Here is a 21,855-nt window from a genome sequence, read left to right on the forward strand (position 1 = left end):
AATTGGGAAATACATGTAACATGCAAGCATAACAAGAGAGTTGATGTGGCGAGAAGAGCATCCCACGAGTGGCCTTTCGGGCCAGGAGAAGCGCCTGAGTCGAAGACAAATGTGGTGCGACAATAAAGGGTTCAGTTCAACTGGAAGACACAGTGACCCTACAGGTGTGTGTACATAATGACAGAGCTTAGCAGAAATAAACAAATCAAACCTCGCTGGAGATTCTAACACAGTCCTCTCAGTAATCGATAGAACCACCGGGGAAACATAATTATGTAGAACATTTGAACAATGCCATTTACCAAACGGACTTAATTGCCATTTCAAGTGCACACGAAGCAGTTGACAAAATAGACTACATGTTTGGTGAAAGAGGTTAAAGAGTAAATCTCAATACATTTCAAAATATTTAAATCATACAGAGCATGTTCCCTCATGAAAGTGAAGCTAAATAATGGAGTCTGCCCATGTTCTGGGGTCAGAGCTGAGCCGCACAGCCCTCCCACCAGACGCCGGCTGAGGAGGACAGCGGAAGCATCTGTGCGGCCAGCGGGGCTGACCTTTGCCATATAACATTGTCAGGAGCTGGTTAGGTTCTGATTAATTCTTTTAAATGGAATAAAAAAAAAGTCCAAAATTTTGCTTTCGGTCAAAATAGAGGAAGAGAGACTGGATCCACACTCGCTCTTGGTGAAAAACTCAGCTGGGGTTTTTTCTCAGTAATGAGGAAATAGACAAAACACTGCTCTGGTCCAGTCGAGCAAAGCTTAAAAGCAAGAGCTGAAACAATGGCCAGACTGTTTATAAGTAAGTTACCTGCAGCCCCAAACAAAGTTCCAGGATATTCCCAGGAATGCAGAATTATCCAGCACCCCACAAAGTAGAAGTTACAATGTCTGACATCTAATCAGAAATCACCTTCAATGCAGAAAAAGCAAGAAAGATGATCTATAATTACTTTAAAAAAAAAGACCCAGATCCCTGGCTGGTGTGGCTCAGTGGTTTGAGTGCTGACCTGCAAACCAAAAGGTCACTGGTTTGATTCCCAGTCAGGGCACATGCCTGGGTTGTGGACCGGGTCTGCAGTGGGGGGTGCACCAGAGGCAACCACACAGTGATGTTTCTCTCCCTCTTTTTCTCCCTTCCTTTTCACTCTAAAATGAAGTAAATAAAATCTTTTTTTAAAAAAACAGACCCAGAAATGACTCCAGTAATGGAAATTAGTAAGTGAGATTCATTTGTTTGACAATATAACTGTATTACTTTGTTCAGAAAGCCAGTGGCAGACAAGGCTGAACATGTTTAGTAGAGACATGAGGGATCTTTTATGAGATAACTATGAATTCTAGCATGAAAACTACAATGTTGGAAATTCTAGCATGAATACTACAATGTTTGAAATGCAAAGTCCCTAAGAGTAGGGGTGGATTTGCCATCACAGAAGATATGGCAGTACAACTATTCAGAACAACATAAAGAAGAAGACAAAAATTTGGACTGAACATCAGTGAATCACGGAACTTTCCCCAAGGAAAGGGGCAAACAGAAAAAATACTTAGAGAAGTACTTTTCCAAACTTGATATAAACTATGAGCCCGCAGATCCAAGGAGCTTAGTGAGCTCCAAACTCAGGGTCCATGTTGGAAACCACATCAGGCGCATTGTCATCAAAGCTTAAACAAATGACAAACAGAAAGTCAGCCAGGGAAGAAAAGACACACTTCATATGAGGAACAAAAATATGCAGGAAAGCAGGTTCCTTGTTAGAAATAAGACCATCTGGAAGACAGTGAAGCAACGTCTACAAAACTGGAAAAGATAAAAGACAATTGCCAACCTAGAATTCTTTACTCGGCAAACATACCTTTCCAAGCAGAGAAAGAAAGCCATTTTGGACATACAAAAGCAGAGGGAATGCATCACCAGCAGACCCTGACCACAAGGAATGTTGAAATAAGTCCTTAAAGCAGAGGGAAAATGGTCGCACGGTGAAACCTGGATCTACACAGGAATGAGGGGGACCAGAAATGGTAAGCAGATGGGCAAATATAAGCACTTCTTCTGATTATTTACATCTCTTTAACAGAAGATTGAATATCTGAGTCGAAGTTGCTAATGCATTCTTGGTTTCATAGCGCGTAGCAGTAAAATGTGTAAAGACAGCGCAAAGGCCAGGAGAGGTGAGTGGGAGTCCTGGGGTGCGGTCCCCGCAGTCTGCATGCAGCTGTGGGACGTTGCCTGAATGAGGACTGTGACAGAGGCAGGTGCAAAGCAACCACTGAAATGACACAACAAAGAGCTTGGCTAATAATCCCACAAAAGAGGAGGGAAATAGAATGTTAAAAACTCAACCCCAAGGACAGCAGAAAAGGACAGAAAGGGAACAAAGAACACTTTGGAAAAATAGAAAACAGAGGATGGTGGATTTAGATGCACCCACTTCAATATCACATTAAATGTCAATAGTCTAAATATCCACCAACAAACAGAAACTGTCATCTTGGATACAAATGCAAGACCCAACTTTATGATGCATATAAGAAACACAATTTGCATATGAAGACATGCGCCAGCCAAAAGGAGAAAGAAAAGGATTCAAGTCCCCAGGAGGACATACAATCCTTAAGTGCGTGTGCCCCTGGCGACAGAGCTTCAACAGGACAAAGCCGAGAGGATACAACCACAGGGAGAACCAGGCCACACACAGATACTGGCAGATGCCAACACCTCTCTCCCAGTAACTAAGAACAAGAATGAAAACTGTGTAAGGACACAGAAGACAACATTTGACTCATGCAGTTGTTCACCCAACAATAGCAGAACACACATCCTCTTCAACTGCGTGTGGGAAAGTCCTTTCTCGGGAGTGGGATCACCAGATGCAGCAGCTTGCCTTCCATGTGGATGCGTACCTAAACCAGTCACAGACCAATGCACCCATCGAAACCACAACGGCAAGCCTTGGAATTTTTATCTTTCCTTTTTTCAGTCTTGAGCAAGCATGTGTCTTATCGATGATATTTTTTATTTCTGGCTCGCCAGCTTGGTTCTGCATGACATCGATGTAGTGCTCCAGTGAGATCTGCTGGGGAATGGCGGCATGACAAAGGTCTCTGTGACCAGAAATGGCAGAGGGTTAGTTGATGGCAAAGGTATGCTGCTGTCCCTGTCATGTGAAAGGAAACTGTGCCTTCTGGTCTTTCCAAACAAGTGTGTGTGGGGGGAGGGTGGCGGTGTTGGCTGCATCAGCAGCAGCAGCACAGACCTGAGTTTGTGCTGATTTACTTCAGGAGCTGAGGGCTGCCCAGCAAGTGCCTCGGACAAAGCCGGTGGGGCTGGAGAGCTCACCAGAGGGCCACTAGAAACTTCAGTCATCGACACACCTGACTGGCAACCTCAGGAGAGTAATGGCTTCCCCTCCTCTTTGACCTTCCTAATCGTAAGTGACTGTCTGTCCTGGACAAACCCTAACGGAAAACCACACAGGGAAGGGGCTCTGGGAGACAGAACCCCTGGCCCCTCCCTCACAGTGCAGAGATCCGAGAAGTGAGCAGTGGTGCTGCCAAGATGACAGAATATAACGCAGCCCACGGGGACCACCGAAACCACTGTGACAAAGGAAAGCGTTTGAGTGACTCCCTGAGGTGCAGTGATGGGAAACACAAGGACACCATCTGGGCAGCAAGACTGGAGGGTGAGCTGCTCAGGTTGGAGAGAGGAGGCAGAGGCTCAAATAACAACAATAAAAGCGAACGGAGTGCCACCTGGGTTGCAGTCCATCTAGGGGAAATGTATACCTCTGTTGGAGAGTTTGGACCATGGAAAATTAACCAGGGGGAAACAGGCAATGTTAACTCAAAGGAAGACAAAAAATTTCCAAAAAAGGGAATGAAACCCTAGGACACTGTAGCTCAGTTTGAATAATAGAAACATCATACTGCTATGAACATTGGGGTGCATAGGTTCTTTTGAATTGGTGTTTCAGGACTCTGAGGGTACAGTCCCAGCAGTGGAATCACTGGGTCAAAAGGCAGTTCCATCTTTAGTTTTTTGAGGAAATTCCATCCTGTTTTCTAGAGTGGCTGTACCATGTTCATAGCAGCGTTATATACAATAGCCAAGTGCTGGGAACAGCCTAAGTGCCCATTAGTAAATGAGTGGATCAAAAAACTGTGGTACATTTACACAATGGAATACTATGCAGCAGAGAGAAAGAACTCCCACCTTTTGCAGCAGCATGTATGGAACTGGAGAATGTTATGCTAAGTGAATAAGCCAGTTGGTGAAAGACAAATACCATATGATCTCATCTATGAGAGGAATCTAATGAACAAAATAATCTAATGTGCAAAATAGAACCACAGGCATGGAACATAGACTGACAGTGGCCAGAGGGGAGGGGGAGGGGGATAATGGTGGAGAGAAGGGGAAGGGACTAGTCAAGGAACATGTATGAATGACCCATGGACATGGACAACAGGAAGGGATTGACTGTGGGAGTGGGGGTAGGGGTGGGTAGAGGAGGGCAAAGAGAGAAAACTGGGACAACTGTAGTAGAATAACAATAAAAAATGATTTAATAGAAGAAGAAACATTACTCTCTGGGACTGTTCTGCACTGAGTGTTTGTGCTCCCCCCAATTTCCCATATCAAAGCCCTAACTCTGCAGCTGGTGGGGGGGGGGGGGACATGTATTAGGAGGTGGGGTTTGGGGAGGTGACTCTGTTTAGGTGAGGCCATGAGACTGGGGGACCATGATGGGATCAGTGCCCTTATAAGGAGAGATCAGAGTGTGGGCTGGCTCTCCCCTGCACCCCCTACTTTTCTCCTGCCCCCACCTGAGGGCACAGCCCAAAGGTCCTCACCAGAACCCCACCATGCCGGCACCCTGATCTCGGACTTCCAGCCTGCAGACTGAGAGGAATAAAGGGCTGTTGTTTGAGCAGCTCAGCCAGGGACATTCTGTTAACAGCAGCCAAGCTGACTAAGGAACACCAGCCACTGTGCAAATGATAAACGGAGGTCTCGCATGGAGAATCAGGTTAAACACTGCTGGGTGGTTTGGAGGGCAAAAGTGGGAGGGGCGGCCGTATCCAGTGTTGAGGAGCTGCAGGGAACCCGCCCCTGCTACCTGGGCCTCTTTCCCTCAGACTCAGCGGGTGTGGCCGGGCCTGGCAGGCCCTGCCCTGAGCCCTGCTGGCCGGGGCATTGGAGGCTTGCAGTTCCCGGCCTCCAGCTGCCACGCTGTAGGGAGTGCCGTGTTGCAGAGCCCCCACTAAGATGCACAGGGGTGTGGCACTGGGCCCCAAAGAGCCTGTGGCTTGAAGACAACAATTGACCTCTCGCTCACAGAGGAGCACCAGCAGGTGTGCTGGTTCGCTGGTGGCTGTCCTTCACAGAGGCCCTCCTGCTCAGGGCCGCGCTCTGCTCCACCTCCCACCTCCTTCCTGATGAGGGACTGCCATGTTCTGAGTTGCTCCCTCTGGAACAAGCCTGTCAACGTCCCACTTCAGAATGGGTTGAACTGTGCCCCACAAATTCATATGTTGAAATCCAAAGCCCAGGGCCTCTAGTGTGACCTTATTAAGAGATCTTTACCGAGGTGATGAAGTTGAAATGAGGGCATCAGGGTGGGTCCAGACCCAATAGGACTAGGGGCACTTGGAGACACACACCACGCAGACACCATGTGAGCATGAAGGCAGACGGGGGATTCTTCCACAAGCCAAGGACCACCGAGGACCTCCCGTGCACGCCACAAGTGGGAGAGGCCTGGAGCACACTCTCCCTCGTGGCCTCAGAAGTAACCAGCCCCCCCCACAACTTGATCTCGGACTTTGGTTACAAAACCAAGAAGGAACAGCTCTCTGTGTATGCAGTCTATCCCTGGCACTTGGTCGTGCAGGACAAGCAAACTGGTCACCTTAAAATCCCAAGGCCCATCTCACCGTCCCTCCCATGTGCTCTGCAGTGATAGCTGGCCCGCAGAAGACCGTGAGAGACTGCCCTGTGGATGGACAGGACAATGCTCCTGCTCCACTTGCATCCATCTGTTGCTGTGAGTGCAGCGGCCACGCAGATAGTAAACTTAGAGCAAAGTTCCATGCATTTGAGGTCACTGTTTAATCAGCTCTTAACCACACCAGTCCACCCTCTCACCGTGCGGGTCTGGAGGGTGATGACACACAGGATCTGCAGCTCCACATTCTGTCACCCATGTGCCAGGCTGCAGTTCTGGTCCCAGCTGGTTCTGCTCTAAGAGCACCTCCTCCCCAGGTGGGTTATCATTTGTCTTAATTCCCGTGGTTCCAAGTGAGGGCTGTGGCGGGGGTGGAGGGCTCCTGGTGCAGGGCTATTCTCCTCCTTGGCCTGGGTGCAGGTGTGGTCACTTGTGGTCACTTCTTGGAGCCACACACTGGTGACGGTGCGCTCGATCTGTATCACACACCACCACATTCCATGCATTCTAGTCACTGCTCCTTCTTTTCTTGTGTTCTGTTGGTTTGGGTCACCTGCTGGGCTTGCATTCCTGCATGGTGTTTTTTGCTCAGTGTGTGTGTGTTTTTAATACATATCTGAACTCCTGGGTTCAGCCTTGTGTTTCCCCATTTAAAGAGCAGTCATTTCTTCGATAGCCATCTATGTCCTCAACACTGTTGATTAAAGCCTCATCATTGATTTCTCCTGTTTCTGGAAACCTGTGCTGTTGAGCATGTGTGAGGAGAGACAGCCTGGGTGATTGATGGTCACTGGAGGGTACAGTCCAGGTGGCACATCACCATCTCCCAAAATCCCTGTCACCTCCCTGAGTGCCATGGACTGACATCACTGTGTCCACCAAGTCCGTATGTTGAACCCCAACACCCAGTGCAATGGTGCTAGGAGGTGAGCCTTTGGGAAGTGATTGGGTCATGAAGGCAGAACCTGCCGTGATGAAACTGGTGTCCTTGTTAAAAGAAGCCCCAAAGGGCCCCCTCCCACTCCCCTCAGGCCTCCTCCGTGGGAGGTCACAGCAGGGAGAAGATGTCTAGGAGCCAGGAAGTGGGTCCTCACCAGAGAGAGAACATGCCCCTGCCTTAATTTGGACTTCCAGTCCCCAGAACTGTGACAAGGAAATGTCTGTTGATTCTGTCACCCTGTCAGTGGCACTTTTGTTTTAGCAGCTGGAGCAAACTCATACCCCAAGTCCTGGGTTCTTACTGCTTGATTCTAACCAGCCTGGCAGGGCAGTTTCTTGGCACTGCAGCTGAGTACCAGCCCTGTTTTGGGCACCAGCCAGGTGGTCAGGAAGCTGTGGGTAAGGTAGTGATGCTGATCTCCAGGTGGGAGCAGGAGCAAGTAGGGGATATGCTACTGAGAATGTGACAGGGTGTGACAAAAGGGCGCTTCCATGACACTTCTGAGCAGCAACTTGGATGCAGTCCAGACAGGATGGAGAGCCTGGAACTCGTGTGGATGTCCCCTACAGCAAGTGCACAGTGGGAAAATCGAAGGCCACATGCCAGGACAGTTGATGCCGGGGATTCGGGTCACCCAGCCAGAGCCACGCAGAAACCACGGCTCACCTCGCAGCCTTTTTGCACCTGGGGGACATGGACCTTGCTCTATGGCCCAAGATCTCCATTCCTCTGTGTCATGTGAAATCTTGCCAAGAAGATTCTGATTCTGTTTGGCCCCCAGAGCCAGAGCCAGTACTGACCGCCTGGCCATCCGGGGAAATCGGTTTGCGATGGGAGCTTAATTTGAGCTCCTTGGTGCCAACTGAGGCGTTGCCTGTGGGCCAACAGCCAAGATGTCCTGCTGCTCGCTGGAAGCCCAGGACAGTGCGGGCCACAGGAGCACCCGCATCTCCGCAGCCGGGCCTAACAACTATCCGGGACCTCCAGCCAGGAGGCCTGGGTGCTTGGCATCCCCTGTCCCGTCAGGGCAGGACAGAGGTCGCCACAGCCGGGCTGGGGACACAGACTGGACACCACCTGCACGGGAGTCGGTGGGAGAGGTCCCCAGGGACCGCCGCACAGAAGGCGTTCCTGGAGCTGGGCGGTTGGAGAGAAGGGTCAGTGTAGCATCAGGGCGTGGGTCTCTCAGCAGCTTCGGGGGAGGGAGGCGGAAGAGAGAGGACACAATCTTGGTCAGGCTCAGGCCAGCAGATTCCCTGCTCCCTCCCCACTACGGGTGCTTCTCCTCCGCGGCGATGGGTGGGCAGCAGTCGGTGGGAGGCAAGGAGCCCCGCGAGCAGAAGTCGGAGCTCAGGGAAGCTCCAGGGAGATGCAGGCGAGTGTGGAAGCGAGGCCTAGACTGGTCCCGTAGGAAAAGAGCTCATCCCAATTCTGCCAAGCCTCGGACCCACAAGTGTTCCCGCTCCCAAACATCGGAGGCTCCGGGCGCGCAAGACCTGGGGCAGAGTGTTCTACCGGCCCTGGCCACCGACTTCTGCCCTCCGTCCGGGTCCCGAGGGGGCGGGTGCAGGGCGCAGCGGGCCTCGTCCCCCCGCCCACCTTGGGCGGCGCGGAAGCCGAGCCAGACTGGCGTGCGCCCCCGACGGCGCCGGGGCGGAGCGGGCCAGGCGACGTGATAAGAGCCGGGAGGCCGAGACCGCCCACCGCAGCAGGACCGAGCCTGAGCTTTCGCTGACGCTGGGCGTAGGACCCCAGAGCGGAGCCGAGGCCGGGGGGAGGCAGGTAAGGCCGGGGCATTCCGTGGGCAACTTCCTGCACTGGCAGGCGTCCCTGCGCATCTTCGGGGCTTGCCGCTCGCGCCGTGGAGCCCGAAGGCTGCAGCCCGGGGGCACAGAGCCGGGACGGGCGCCGTCAGCAGGTATCGCGTCCCTCGGACGACAATGTCTCCAAAAGTCGTTCACAGCCCGGGGTGCACAGCGCGCCCCGACAGACAGTGTCATTGGAGACCTTAAGGCGATCGCTGGCTGAGAGATGTGTGCACCACGGGGGATGCAGGGTTGATGCCCGCCCCCCGGGGCCCCGGGCGGGGGGCCCGCAGGGGGAGCGCGTGTCCCAGGCCCGCGCCCGGCTCCAGGGGTCGCGCGAAGGGGCGGCTTCCTGGCGGCGCCAGCACTGGGGCGCACAGCTGTGGTGACTGATTGCTGCGTGTTGAACCGGACGATGCAGGGTGAAGGGGACCTGGGCAGAGCCGCCCCCCATCCCCATCCGATCCGGGTGGTGTTCTCAGCCAGTGCTCTATCGAGCAGGGTTTTGTCTCTGATTCCGAAGGTGAGAGCGGGCGCGCGGAGCTGCAGGTTCTGTGCTTCCGGGACAATCGGGACAGAGAAGCAAACCACCGCTTAGGGACCGGCTGTGTTTTTCTAAGAGACCGCATTTTGCTCTCTTTACCCAAACCTGTCCTCTGAGGCCACTGCTCCAGGGGTGTGTCCGCTCACCCCAACTGCTGGGCGTGGGCTTCCGGGCAGGTGGCCAGAGGGGGCTGCGAGGGCCCTTGTCAGAACACAAAAGCTGGAATTTGCTGCCTCTGCATCTTCGCCCCTACTGACTGCACCCCATGGCAGGCCGGGCTCGCCTGCTCCCCAGGGCACGCAGCCCCTCTGCTTGTTTTTCGTGCATCTCAGGAAGGTGCAGTTGGGTTGGCAGAGGTGAAGGGGCCACCGAGAGTTGGTGCATAAAATAACTTAGGTTGTGAGTTTTCATTCAAACTTGTTCACAGTGGGGAATTTGCCTGCTAAGCTGCCATCCTGTTACGCTTCTGCTTCAACCTCTGTGTGTGTGTGCATGAGCGTGTGTGCACGAGTACATGTGCACACACCCATGGGTGAGCTGTTGAAACAATGCTGGGGGGTCAAATGCCGGAAGTCAAATTTGAAACTGCTCTCGGACCCAAGGGCCCGGCTTGCTCGTGGCTGTTACTGTGGAATTTCCTCTGTCCCCGCTGACGACACTGCCCAGGGTTCATGGCAGGGATATGGTGTGAAGTATAGGAGCTGGCGGTCCCTCAGGTGAATCCTGACATGGAGCTCTCACCTATGCCCGCTCTGCCAGGTGACGCTGGTGAGCCATCGGGCCACGGCCTTGCATGGATCATGTATGCATTCCTTGAAGAAACCGTTATCACTGTTCTGTAAATTTTTCATTGCTGCGGCTGACTTTGATTAGAGCGGAATGAATAGGTCGGCACTCTTGTAAAGACTTACTGTCGGGTGCTATTCAAAGACAGTAAATTACTCCTTGCTCTGTGGAGTATGGCAGTGGTAACTGTTTGCATTATTGCTAAACGCAAAATTAGAGATCACACCAGCACTGCACTTCCACTGGACGAGAGAGGAGAGCCAGGGGAAGGGGGCAAAGCGGAGGTCTGTCCGGGGTTTCCACAGCCTCCCGCAGCCCTCAGGGGAAATAACTCATATGTTGTCCTCAGTTCTGGCCATGCCATCTGAGCTGCTTGGAATGTATTTGTTCTTCCCCAGAGAAAGGAATATAAATGCCTTGGATCTCCGCTCTTGCCACCGGGTGCCTCTGTAGTTCTGACTACTAACTCATTGCATTCCTGTGTATGTTTATTTTTCATGCTGGCTGAAAACCAAGAGGGAAGAAGTGCAGAATCCTAGATTCCATCCAGTCTGCCCATGAGTAGAAGCAAATGCCCCGTGGGACTGATGCCTTCCGTGGTGGCCCCGGCTAAGGAGCCCAATGCCACGTGCCCAAAGGCGGTGGAACTTGTTTTGGTCAAGGAGCAGAATGGGGTGCAGCTCACAAACTCCACCCTCGTCAACTCCCCACAGACCCCCGTGGAGACCCAGGAACGGGAGACATGGAGCAAGAAGATAGACTTCCTCCTCTCGGTGATCGGCTTTGCCGTGGACCTGGCCAACGTCTGGAGATTTCCTTACCTGTGCTACAAAAACGGCGGGGGTGAGTCCCCACCCGCCCTCCCTGTGCACTTCTGCTGGGCTAGAGACGGGGTGATGGGGCAGGCTTTTGAGAAACGGGCACTCTCCGGTACCATGGCACGGCTTTGAGACCTAGCACTAGCCGGGCACAGATTCCCCATGCGTGTGTCACAGAGCCACAGAGGTAGAGTTCAGACCACTCTCACCCTGTGCCCGGACTTCACAGCTGAGGACAGTGAGGCCAGCAGAGCAGGAAGCAGAAGATAGCGCTTGGAGGCACCATGGCTCTGTCTTCTGTTTCCGAAGGTGTTTTTCACTTCGGAAAGAAAAGACCCACACAGAAGGGTAGCTTTGGCCGACTAAAAACAGTCTGTACAAAGCGGGGCCCTTGAGCGAAGATGCCCTGTAAGTATGCTCCCTGCCCCTACTACTCCCTGCACTCAGCCAGTCCTAAAACCATGACTGTCTCAGGACTCAGGCAGACAACTAGATGAGATAAAGGGGAGAATCACCCCCAAAAATTAGAGCTGAGAATCCAGGTAAGTTGGAGCTCATGCCCACCTTCCTGGATTGCCTCCATTTCCCTGGCAACATCGCTGAATCACTGGCCACACCACAACATGCAGAAGGGGGTGCGTGGGAAGATAGTCCTGAGGAGGGCCTCCCAGCATGCCTGTGGGTAGGCTGGCATTGCTCTGCCCAGGTCGAGGGGAGAAGACTGAGGCCTCAGTGGTGCAGTAGGACAGACAGTCATGGGGCCTCCCTGCCTCCCTCCCGACATTCCACAGAGGAGAAGAGGAGGCAAAGGCAGGGAAGGAGCCACAATGCAGACTGGGTTGCTCGCGTCTGCTGTCCTCTCGGGGGCTGACCCCATAACCTGCGGCTAGGACACTGGCAGTTCAGTAGGGATGGGCTTGCTTTGAAAGCTTTACAGGGGTTCGGAGCACTGATGACAGTGGGGCTAGGCATGGAGGGGGGAGACTCACCCAGCCCAGCCTGTGGCTTCCATTTGGAAGCAGGCCAGGCAGGGAGCTTCAGGAGAAACAAGGACAGAGATTGGGGTCAGAGCCAAAACACATGTGGTCGAGGGAGATAGCTGAGCCTTTGAGGCCCTCAGTGACCGTGTTGTCATGCCCCACAGGTGCCTTCCTGGTCCCCTACCTGCTCTTCATGGTCATTGCGGGGATGCCACTTTTCTACATGGAGCTGGCCCTCGGGCAGTTCAACAGGGAGGGTGCTGCTGGTGTCTGGAAGATCTGTCCCATACTCAAAGGTAACGGTAGGGACACCTCCTCACACCTCGCGTGGCACAGACCAAGGCTGTGGCTCCAGAGCTGTTGAAGCAAGCCCACCCAAGTTGCGTGCATTCCCTCCTGCTTTGCTAGGTGTCTACACACATGAACGCACCGTTCGAATTTTGGTCCTACTCTAAAGATCTGTAATGACCAAGAATTTGAGAGTGTATTTCCTTCCTTCCAGATGAAGCCACCTGTAATTAAATTCATTAGTGGTGTTATTTTGTTCAGTGTCAAAATGATAAGAAAAAAAAAGATAAAACCTCTATCTATCAATCAGCTATCAATCATCTATTTGTCTATCATCTAAGTATCCATCCATCAATCAATCCAGCTATCATCTATCTGTCTATCTGTCATGTGTATAGCATCCATCTATCTATCAACTGTCATCTATCAACCACCTATCATCTGTCTACCCACCTACTTATTTATCATGTATGTATACCTATCATCTAGTAAACATCAACCGAGCAGAAATAAAATTAGGAGGCTTTGGCTGGAAATAAAGGATAAAGATTTATTCAAGGGTCTTAAGGTTTACGTATTAGAAACACATCTAGGCAATACCCAGAGTGTTCCAAAGGAGGAGGAAAAGCTGAGGGTTGTTATAGAAAGTTATACTCTTGAGAAGAATCAGTCCTGCATTCTTAGCTTCTAGATTGGTCCAGTAACCCTCTAGATGGCCAGTGGTCCAGATACTGGATGTCGGGCGGTCTGGACACCTTCCCCTAGTCCTTCAGGGAGCAACCAGGGTCATTAGGAGGTTCAATGTATTTCTGGGCATTGATTCAAGATGAGAAAGATCAAAGGCTTAAGTTCCCAGGCTACTTAAAACAAGAACAGAATTGTTTCCTCATGCCTCACTCTACTTGACTTTACTAATTTAATAATTCAAATATATATATATATATCTATATATATCTATATATATCTCAGAACTACCTATTATCTATAACCTACCTACCTGTCTAGTGACTCATGGAACCTTCCAGGCTGCTACTGAGATGCCACAGCACCATGAAGCAAACACACCTGGTGCTCAGCACAGGTGGCCAATCTCCCCACGGTCACCCAGCTCTGTCCTCCTGAGAGCCCCAAGAAGGGCACACACTGTCTTGCCTCCATCTTGGAGAGGCAGGCACTGAAACAGAGGGCTTGAGTCACTGGCCCTTGTCAGCTTGTTAGGGGCAGGGTGGGATTCAATCCCAGACCCGCCTGACCCCACATTGGGCCAGCAGGAGGTGGTGGCTCAGGAGGATTCGGGGTTATTTTCTCAATAAAACCGGAGAAGTTGTGTGGTTCAGACAGCTGGTTTCATTAAGAAAATAGCTCTTTAAAGCTCAAGCTTTGGATTCTCTCAGAAGTTCTTGACAACTTGGTGTTTGAGGAGAGCAGAAGCCTCACGGTGTCTCCAAGGCTGTCGTGTGGGGGGTCAGGGGGTGTGTGCTCAGACAGAAACTGATCTGGCCTCAGGAGTGAGGTCCTCGCACAGCTGCTGGGGTCGGTGGTCTCCGTGGAAGTCACTGTCACAGCATAACTACTGAGATGGGCCAGCTGTGACACCTCCTCCACGCACTGTGTTATTCCTGCCTCATGGTCTGCTGGGTGACTCTGGAGATGTTAGCAATTTTTTCTGAGGCTAAATAATTCATAGAGCCACCCTAAAGTAGAACTACAGAGCAAGATTCAGACACCTCTGGGCTCAGGCATCAGGTGCTGGGTGTTCCTCTGTTCAATTTGCACACAGAAGAATTCAAAGCTCAGAAGGATTGCCTGAGACTCACCTCCCGTACCATCATTAGTTCCCCAGTGGAGAAACATGCAGGTACCTGAAGACACCAGGCACCTGTTAGTGACAGGTGCAGGTACTGACCTGGACATTTCAGCATCTGCGTACTGGCACAACGTTGGTGCCATTGAAGGCAGTAAACCCAAGCTAACAGACAAGACACAAATGAGTTAATCGTGTTCTCCCAGGCTCTGCTGGGCAGCGCTAACATGTCACACGGTCATGCACTGCAATGAGCTTTCGCTGTGGTCAGTATTTACAGAGCATTAAAGCACCGAGTCGGAAATTAAGCACATCTATCCTCAAGTAACCATCTGGGGAAGTGTTGAGGAAGGATGCCTCCAGCTGTGATGCAGCCTGTGGTGATACGAGTTTGCATCTCTGGATTTCCAAGAGGCACGTCTTTCCGGTCCGAAGTATGTCTGCCAGAAGTTTTTTTACGCGACACGACTCTGTGCCCCCACCTCCCACCAGGGAGTCTAGCCCTGAATCAAAGCAAATCTGCCTCTTTCCTGAGCACCCCACGGCTGGGCGAGGGACTGCAGAAGAGGAAATGGGTGGTGGCCTCATGGGGCTGGAGGCCAGCAGGTGAACGCTGGTTTCCAGCTGTTTCCTGCCACACAGAGAGTTTTCTCCAGCAAAGCCACCAAAGTGAGTTGTGATGTTGCAGCTAATAAAATGTCAGATGCTTTCCAAGGATTTCAGTGCTACTTAATCCTAATGAACTGGAGTCAGTACAGGAAATATGACTGTCGGCACCCCATTTTACAGAAGCTCAGGCCACAGATATGGCCGCATCTCAGCAATATCAGAACCTGGTGGAGAAGTAGCAGATGTCACGCATGTCCGTAACTGACTCTGAGTCCCAGCCTCATAGTCACGTTCTGGCAGCTCACATCAGCTTTCGTCCAGTTTTGGAAACTCATCCGTGTGGAAGGCTGAGCTGGGGCCAAGTGAGGCCACAGCGAGAAGCACTGTGTGACCTCACGGACGGATCCTCAGTGGGAGCCTGGTCACTCACCTCATAACCCGGAGTCGAGGGAATCGCAAACCACAGAAGGTCAGCTATTGAGCTGGGAATCTGTGCAGTTAACACAGGGCTGTGCTCGTCAAGGATACAAATGAATCAGCACAAGAACACTAGACTTTCCTGTTTACAGAAGAGACCGCTGAATTGTTTAATGCCAACCTAGCTGCAAGCCCCAACAGATGCTTTTCTACTTGTTCAGGCTCCATCTTATCCATATGATTCCCATTTGATGGGAGGTGGTCATTTCTGCCTAAATTGGGTGAGGCAAACGATGCTTTTCTGGATACCCTGACATGCATGCCTTCTTTTCCCTTCATCTTTAAAAAAGCAATTAATAAAATTGCCTGTATTGTCATGTGTCATTCATTACATACGGGTAACACATGGTAAATAACATCAGTTGAAATGCCCCAAATAATCATTATAGAGCTAAAAGGTTATCTAGTCTTTCAGAGGACGATCGGCGTGTCTGGGCCTCGTGAAAGCTTTCTCCTATGTTTGGAGCTGAGCTCTCTGACAGCCCACTTCCCCCTGCCTTCCATCCCTTATCTGGGAGCTGCTCCCTGCATGTGATCGGCACTGAGCTGCACCCAGGAAAGTCAGATAGTAAGTCCACAGTGAGGATGAGCTGCTTCAGCGGCTGTGCCTCATCCTCAGTTCCCTGTACCATCTGTCCAGAGTCCCGCAGGGTGGGCGTGCGGCTGGAGAGGCTGAAGGTGACCTTCGGCACTCAAATGTGTCATCCCAGCATCCTAGAGGGAGGAGTCTCAGAACTACTCTATTCTCCCCACTTCCCCTCTGTCCCCCTCTCTGTCATATGAGCGCACATGCACACACACACACACACACACACCAAGTAAATAATAAAGACACCCAAATTGACAGGAGGAATTCTCTCCAGTTTACTTCAAAAAAACCTGCTGATGAGTCTCAAGAAGTGGAAAGCTGCTCTACCAGGGAGCCTTTCTGCAGCTGGTGTTCTTGGAATTAGTATTTGCTTGACATGCTCATTGAAGCCAGCTTTTGTGGACACTTTGGAGCGAGCTGGCTTTGGGGGGTGGTAGAGAAGGGTAACCGTCATGCTCTCTCAAGACCTAAGGAGGCAGGTTGTTTGGCTAATTGCTAAAGACACCCTCATTTTACATATGCTCTAGAAACACTGCCAACCTGTTGAATATAAAACCATTTATGATATTTTGTGGTCAGTAATATTTTAGTGTGATGTATCAAACTCTTCCTCTTTCTGGAAAAAAATTAAGGTGGCTTAAAATAAAACGGAATGCACTCAAGGTTAATATAAACATACTAAGAAAAATAGAAATTTAAGAAAATTGACATTAAGAACTATGATTGAAATTCACAGTTAGCCCTGAGCTTCCTGGAAGCCAGACAGTAGAGGAGCGCAGTTTCATTGGAAGTAGGAGAGGGAACTGAACCTGCCACCTCCTTAGCAGAGAAAGTTTCTCGTGGCCAGAAATGATGAAAAAAGTGTATCCATTGTGGCTTCATTCAGATGATGTGATGATGTGATGAACAACGATAAACAAAATGTGGATTTCATGTGGCTGGGCTTTAAGAGACGCTGGAGAGGAACTTGGTGAAAGTCGGGGTGGTGAGAGGCTACACTTCAGTGCCCAGGCCTGTGGCTCTGCCGTCCTGAAGGACAGAACTTGTGGTGGCCAAGCAAACAGCTGACACCAGCAACCACCTTCCTGGGGAATTGTTTCCAATCACTCTGGCATTTTTGGCACCTGGACAGCAACCCAAGAGACATGGTGCTCTCAGGTGAGGCAGAGCGCCAGTGCTAGGGTGCTGTGTCACCCACGGGGCAAGCCCACGTGCTCCTGTGGTGACCTTTCCACTCTGTTGTGAAGGTCGAGAAACCCGGCCTGCCCAGATGAAGAGCTATCCACACAGTGGTGGACGCAGGACCAAAAGCAAAGTCAGCTCTTCCTTCAGATACTGGATCTGGATCTGCTCTGGTGTTTGAACAGAGCTCCTCTGAGTTCCCAAAGTTTCAAGCTGAGGATTTGGTATGCAAAGTTGTAACCTTAAATGAATTTCAAGGCATACATCCACAGCAGTCCACTGCCAGGAAAAACCTCCTGTGATGTGCTTCATGACAACGTGGCTTCCTGAGCACATGGCTTCCCCAACCAACAGGAGGGAGCCTTCTAACCACCAGGCCCATCTGCCCACCAGTCAGGATGACACAACTCCAAAAGCCGCTCACCATTCTCTTGTGCCTCAAAACTGATCCCAAATTCCAGGTTTCGTGATCCTGGAAAGGATGCTCTGAAAGGCTCTGGGTGGCCCTAGGAGACTCTGGATAGTCATGTATGCCCCTGGCAGACCCTAGATGATCATGCATGGTCCTGGGTGAACTTGGATAGTCCTAGGTAGCTATGAATGAACCTTAATGACTCTGTTTGCCCTGAGTAGTCTTGAGTAGCTATGGATAACCATGAATAACTCTGGGTGTCTGTGGGTGGCCCTGAGTTAGCCATGATGGGCCTGGATGGTCTTGGATGCCCTTGGTGGTCCTAGATGAGCCTGGGTAGCTGTGGTTGGCTATGGAGGACCCTAGTTGTTCCTTAGTGACTATTGGTCACTGTGGATGGCTCTAGGTGTCCCTGGATGGCTCTGGGAATCACTGAGTATTCCTGGGTGAGCCTGAATGGTTTGAAATGGCATTTGTTGACATTTGGTGATGTTTTGTATCTCTGAGTGTCCCTAGATGACCCAGGGTGGCCATGGGTGGCCATAGATAACAGTGGGTGATTCTGATGGTTTTGTAGGGCTTGGTGGTTCTGAATAACTCTGGGTATGATTGTCCAGGGTGACCCAGAGTGGCTCTAGATGACCCTGGGTTAGCCTGGATGATCCTGTTTGATCCTGAGTGGCTGTGAGTAGCCATGAATGACCCTTGGTTACTCTGCATGTCTGTGAGTGACCTGGTTCTACCATGGTGGCCCTAGATGATTCTACATGTTCCTGAATGACTCTACATATCCCTGGCCTTACCAGGGTGGTCCAGGATGCTCTCCAATGACACTAGATGATCTTTCAGGTCTTGAATGCCCCTCAGGGATATTCTGAATGTCTCTGAGTGGACAGAGATGACCATAGATGGTTTTGGAAGGGGGAAGCCTCTCTCTGTGATCACAGCATAAAATCTAGCAACTGCCCTTTTACTTCTCTTCCCCTATGTATTTAAAGATGTTGCTTGGTATTAGGATGGTAGCAAACAGCTGGCCAAGGGTGGCAATGTTTTCTGTAAGGGAAGGTGGGAGGGGGCACTCTGTTGATGGCGGCTCTGTGCTCTCACTGCCCTAGGTGTGGGCTTCACAGTCATCCTGATCTCGCTCTACGTTGGCTTCTTCTACAATGTCATCATTGCCTGGGCCCTGCATTACTTCTTTTCCTCCTTCACCATGGAGCTGCCCTGGATCCACTGCAACAACACCTGGAACAGCCCCAACTGCACAGATGCCCACTCTGGCAATGCCAGTGACGCCTTGGGCCTCAACGACAGCTTCAGGACCACACCTGCTGCTGAGTATTTTGAGTAAGTGGGGGGTTCGCTCCTCAGGGTTCAATGACTCTTCACTTGTTGTGTCTGCCTTGGGAAGGGAAGGACACAGAGCTGAGCACTCTGTTGCAACCCAGGGGTCAGCCACCCACCCTCGCTGCCTTAAAAGGATGTGAGAGGACCCTATCCTTGTCCTGTGCTCATGTTCTCTTCCCTTGGATTCTTGTGGGACAACACTACTGTGAGTCCTCAGCAGGGATGGAAGGCTGAGTAAGCCCACAGCTACTCTGCCCTGCTCCCTGTTTGAGGTGGGAGGGGGCCAGCCGGAGGCACCAAACACACTGTATATGAAAGGGGCTGGGGCCTGGGCCCTGGGGGCTGCAGTGTCACCTCCGGAGTAGGCTGGGCCCCAGGTTCTCATTCACTTGCCCTTCCTCCACAAGTAGGCCAGGTCCAGCTTTCTCCAGAAAAGATGCCTTCCTGGGCAGGCTAAATTGCAGCCTCACTAAACAGACCAGGTCTGCAGGTGCACCGACTGTGTGCTTTTCACAATATGCTCTTTTCCTCTTAGAATGCTGGTCTTTTCATGGGTCTCTCCTCAGTCCCCATATGCAGCGGCCCTCCATGTGTCCCACTCCTCACCTCCCTTTGCCAAGCCTGGCCCTCTGCATTGCACGCTAAGTGTTCCCCACCACCTGTAGGCCTAACCCTCTTCTCAAATGTGTTCTCTGAATCCTTTCTGACACTGAACCAGCTCTTGGCTTCCCCTCCTCCCTCATGGCATGAGGCAGGGTTTGGAAGATCTGCATGGACTGCTAGAGGGGTCACGTGTTTTCTTAGAGCATCATTAGGAAGACTGTGGTTTGGGCATGGGGGTTGTGTGATGGGCTGATTTTAGGAAGACACCCTTTTGGGTGGGTTGGGATTTGACATAGTGAAAAGCGTCTGAGGAGGCTCTTTTCCCCAGAATGGGAAAGAGAGGCGACTGCCGAGAACACCCACCCCCATCCAGGAGGAGGGCGACTCCAGGCCTGGGAGGCTGAGGGCTTTCTTATGGAACTCGCAAGAGGGGTGAACTGGTTTCAGGGAATCTGCCTGGAATCTGCCCCATTTGGTTTGTCTGGAAGATGTGGGATGGGCATATCCTGGAGACATGGAGACACGGGCAGGGTTGCCTGAGTATGTGCATAGGACTCAGTGAGACAAGCAACCAAGAAATGATAGAATTGTCCAAATACAGGAAAGCCGAGCACTCGATAAAGTGATTTTGTCTGTTCTTATGGGGGAAAAAAAGAACAGTGCTTCATTACTTCGTTTCCCAAATGTCATAGTGTCTCATTAAGAGGCTGAGGCCAGGGGTGCATATGCTTTTGCCCATGTGGCCCCACTCTTGGGGCTGGTATGTAATGTAGAGAAGGGGCAGGGGACCTCTGCACACAGTGTGGCCATGCAGAGGTGGCTGTGGCGAGAGCCTGGGCACGTGTTAGTCAAGTCCTACCATCCACGAGGACGTTCACAGGCAGCTCGTGCTGGAGATGGGTTTAATTTATCATTTTGCCAACAAAACAGTGGCTCAGTGGCCAAGCTAGCATGTCTTTTACAATTTCAAGATCGATCTCTGTGCAACTCAGAACAAGTGGAAAGCTTGCTGCGATGTCGAAAGGTGCCGAGTGACACCGTTTTAGAACTGCTTATCTTTTGTTTGGCAGGTGTGGAAGAGTTCATTTATCTAAGTGATTTTCAGATAAGAAAATTAGAGGGAAAAAAACTGGTTACTCTAGTGATTTATGACTAAGAATGCTAGAGGGAAAGAATGTATGTGATACATGACTTTTAAAAATCAGACTAGTGAAATCTATTTGAAAATCTATAGCCTAGGGGGTGGAGGACTGGGTAAAAAAAGGTGAAAGAAAACAAAAAAAAAAGAACCTCATAGAGAACATTATGGTGATTATCAGAGAAAAAGGGGGTGGGGAGGTAGAAGGGGGGATAAATAGTGATGGAAGCAGACTTGGGGTGGTGAATGTACAATACAATATACAGATGATGTATTATAGAATTATACCCCTGAAACCTATTTAATTTTATTAACCAATGTCACCTCAGTGATTCCATTATAAACAAACAAACAAACAAACAAAGTGCAAGTGAAAATCTCCAGTCTTGGAGAGAGATATTGAGACAGAAGGTGCCCAGTCCCCCACTTCATAAAGGGCAGGTTAGCAAGAGCAGATGCTGCACCATCGCTGGAGGTGATGGTGGGACAAAAGTGAGGCATCTGAAGAAGGTTTACAACAACGTTATGGATTGGTGATGATCCTGAGGCCCTGGTGCTCCTCCCCGGGGTGGTGACTGGATTTCCCAGAATCAGGTCCTTGTGACCATGTCAGGGCCTGCAGGTGAGGGTGTTTTCCAGAATTTAAACCCACTTTATAAAGTGGACCATAGTAAAAAGGATGGCATGTCTCTGCAGGCACATGTAATTAGGGGGCTCACCATGAAGTGCCACGAAGGCCAAGATACTGCAATTGTAAATTAGTAAAGCTCTTAGTCTTACCTTGTGGGCACATGTAGCTCTGTCACTAACCATCATGGGACTCCAGTCCCCTGTGCAATATATAAAGTTATGAACTATTGTGCATTTGACAACTGGAATGTCAGCAGGGTAGATCTGAAAGGTCTTCACCATGCATTTTAACTCCAGGTCCTCCGAGAGTACAATAACTGTCAGGCTTGGTGAGATGGCCAATCACTGGCCAATGGGAAGTGCTCATGCCTTCCTGGGCTGAGCTGTGCAGGCTCAGAGTGGCTTTTTCATGCTCCACAGACTCTGTGTGCAGAACTCTCTCCAGCAAGTGAGAGTCCTGCAGGAGCTGATGTGTCCGCAGCTGCCAGGGGTTCCGGAAGCTTTTCTGCTGCAGCTTCCTCTACAGACAAATGAAAGGAAGCAGTCACAGTGGGGATGACTCCGCCCATGTGACTGCTCAGCCTGGGGTAGTGAAAAATCACCAGCCCGTGAAGTTTTCTTTATTTTCATCCTTCTTCCCTGAGAGAAAGAAACCTTTAGTAGTCACCCCCAATTTTCCCATTTTATGGGGTCCCCATTTCTCACCCAGAATCTCTTTCTTCATTAGTCCCTGTGCTTGCTAACCCCCTATCTGCAGTCCCTAGTGGGTATGCATGAGAAAATGCTATGGGCTCAGAGCAGAAACCAGAAGTTCATGACTGTGACTCCAGAATCATGAAACAATGCAGTGAACACACTTGACAGATATGAAATCTGTGCTAGGAGAGGGCTCTAGAAACCCCAAAATAGGCCCATGCAACTCCCACCAATTTAAAGTGTCCCTC

The 21,855-nt window shown here is 50.8% G+C and overlaps 1 protein-coding gene across 2 annotated transcripts in view; it reads left to right on the top strand.

Annotated features, from left to right (window-relative positions):
* The first annotated feature begins 8,601 nt into the window (after positions 1–8,601).
* The window catches only part of SLC6A3 (solute carrier family 6 member 3), a 37,996-nt gene continuing 24,742 nt past the window's right edge, over positions 8,602–21,855 (top strand). The window contains exons 1-4 of one of the 2 annotated variants that reach the window (XM_028522969.2): positions 8,602–8,681; positions 10,551–10,877; positions 11,997–12,128; positions 18,309–18,540. In XM_028522969.2, coding sequence (XP_028378770.1) covers positions 10,592–10,877; positions 11,997–12,128; positions 18,309–18,540 — 650 coding nt within the window. In that variant the 5' untranslated portion in view covers positions 8,602–8,681; positions 10,551–10,591. Of the gene's footprint in view, positions 8,682–10,550; positions 10,878–11,996; positions 12,129–18,308; positions 18,541–21,855 lie in introns of those variants that run through there. The other variant, XM_036020291.1, reaches the window with a different exon arrangement.

This window comes from Phyllostomus discolor, chromosome 3, assembly GCF_004126475.2.
Source record: "Phyllostomus discolor isolate MPI-MPIP mPhyDis1 chromosome 3, mPhyDis1.pri.v3, whole genome shotgun sequence".
In the NCBI taxonomy this organism is placed as follows: Eukaryota; Metazoa; Chordata; class Mammalia; order Chiroptera; family Phyllostomidae; genus Phyllostomus; species Phyllostomus discolor.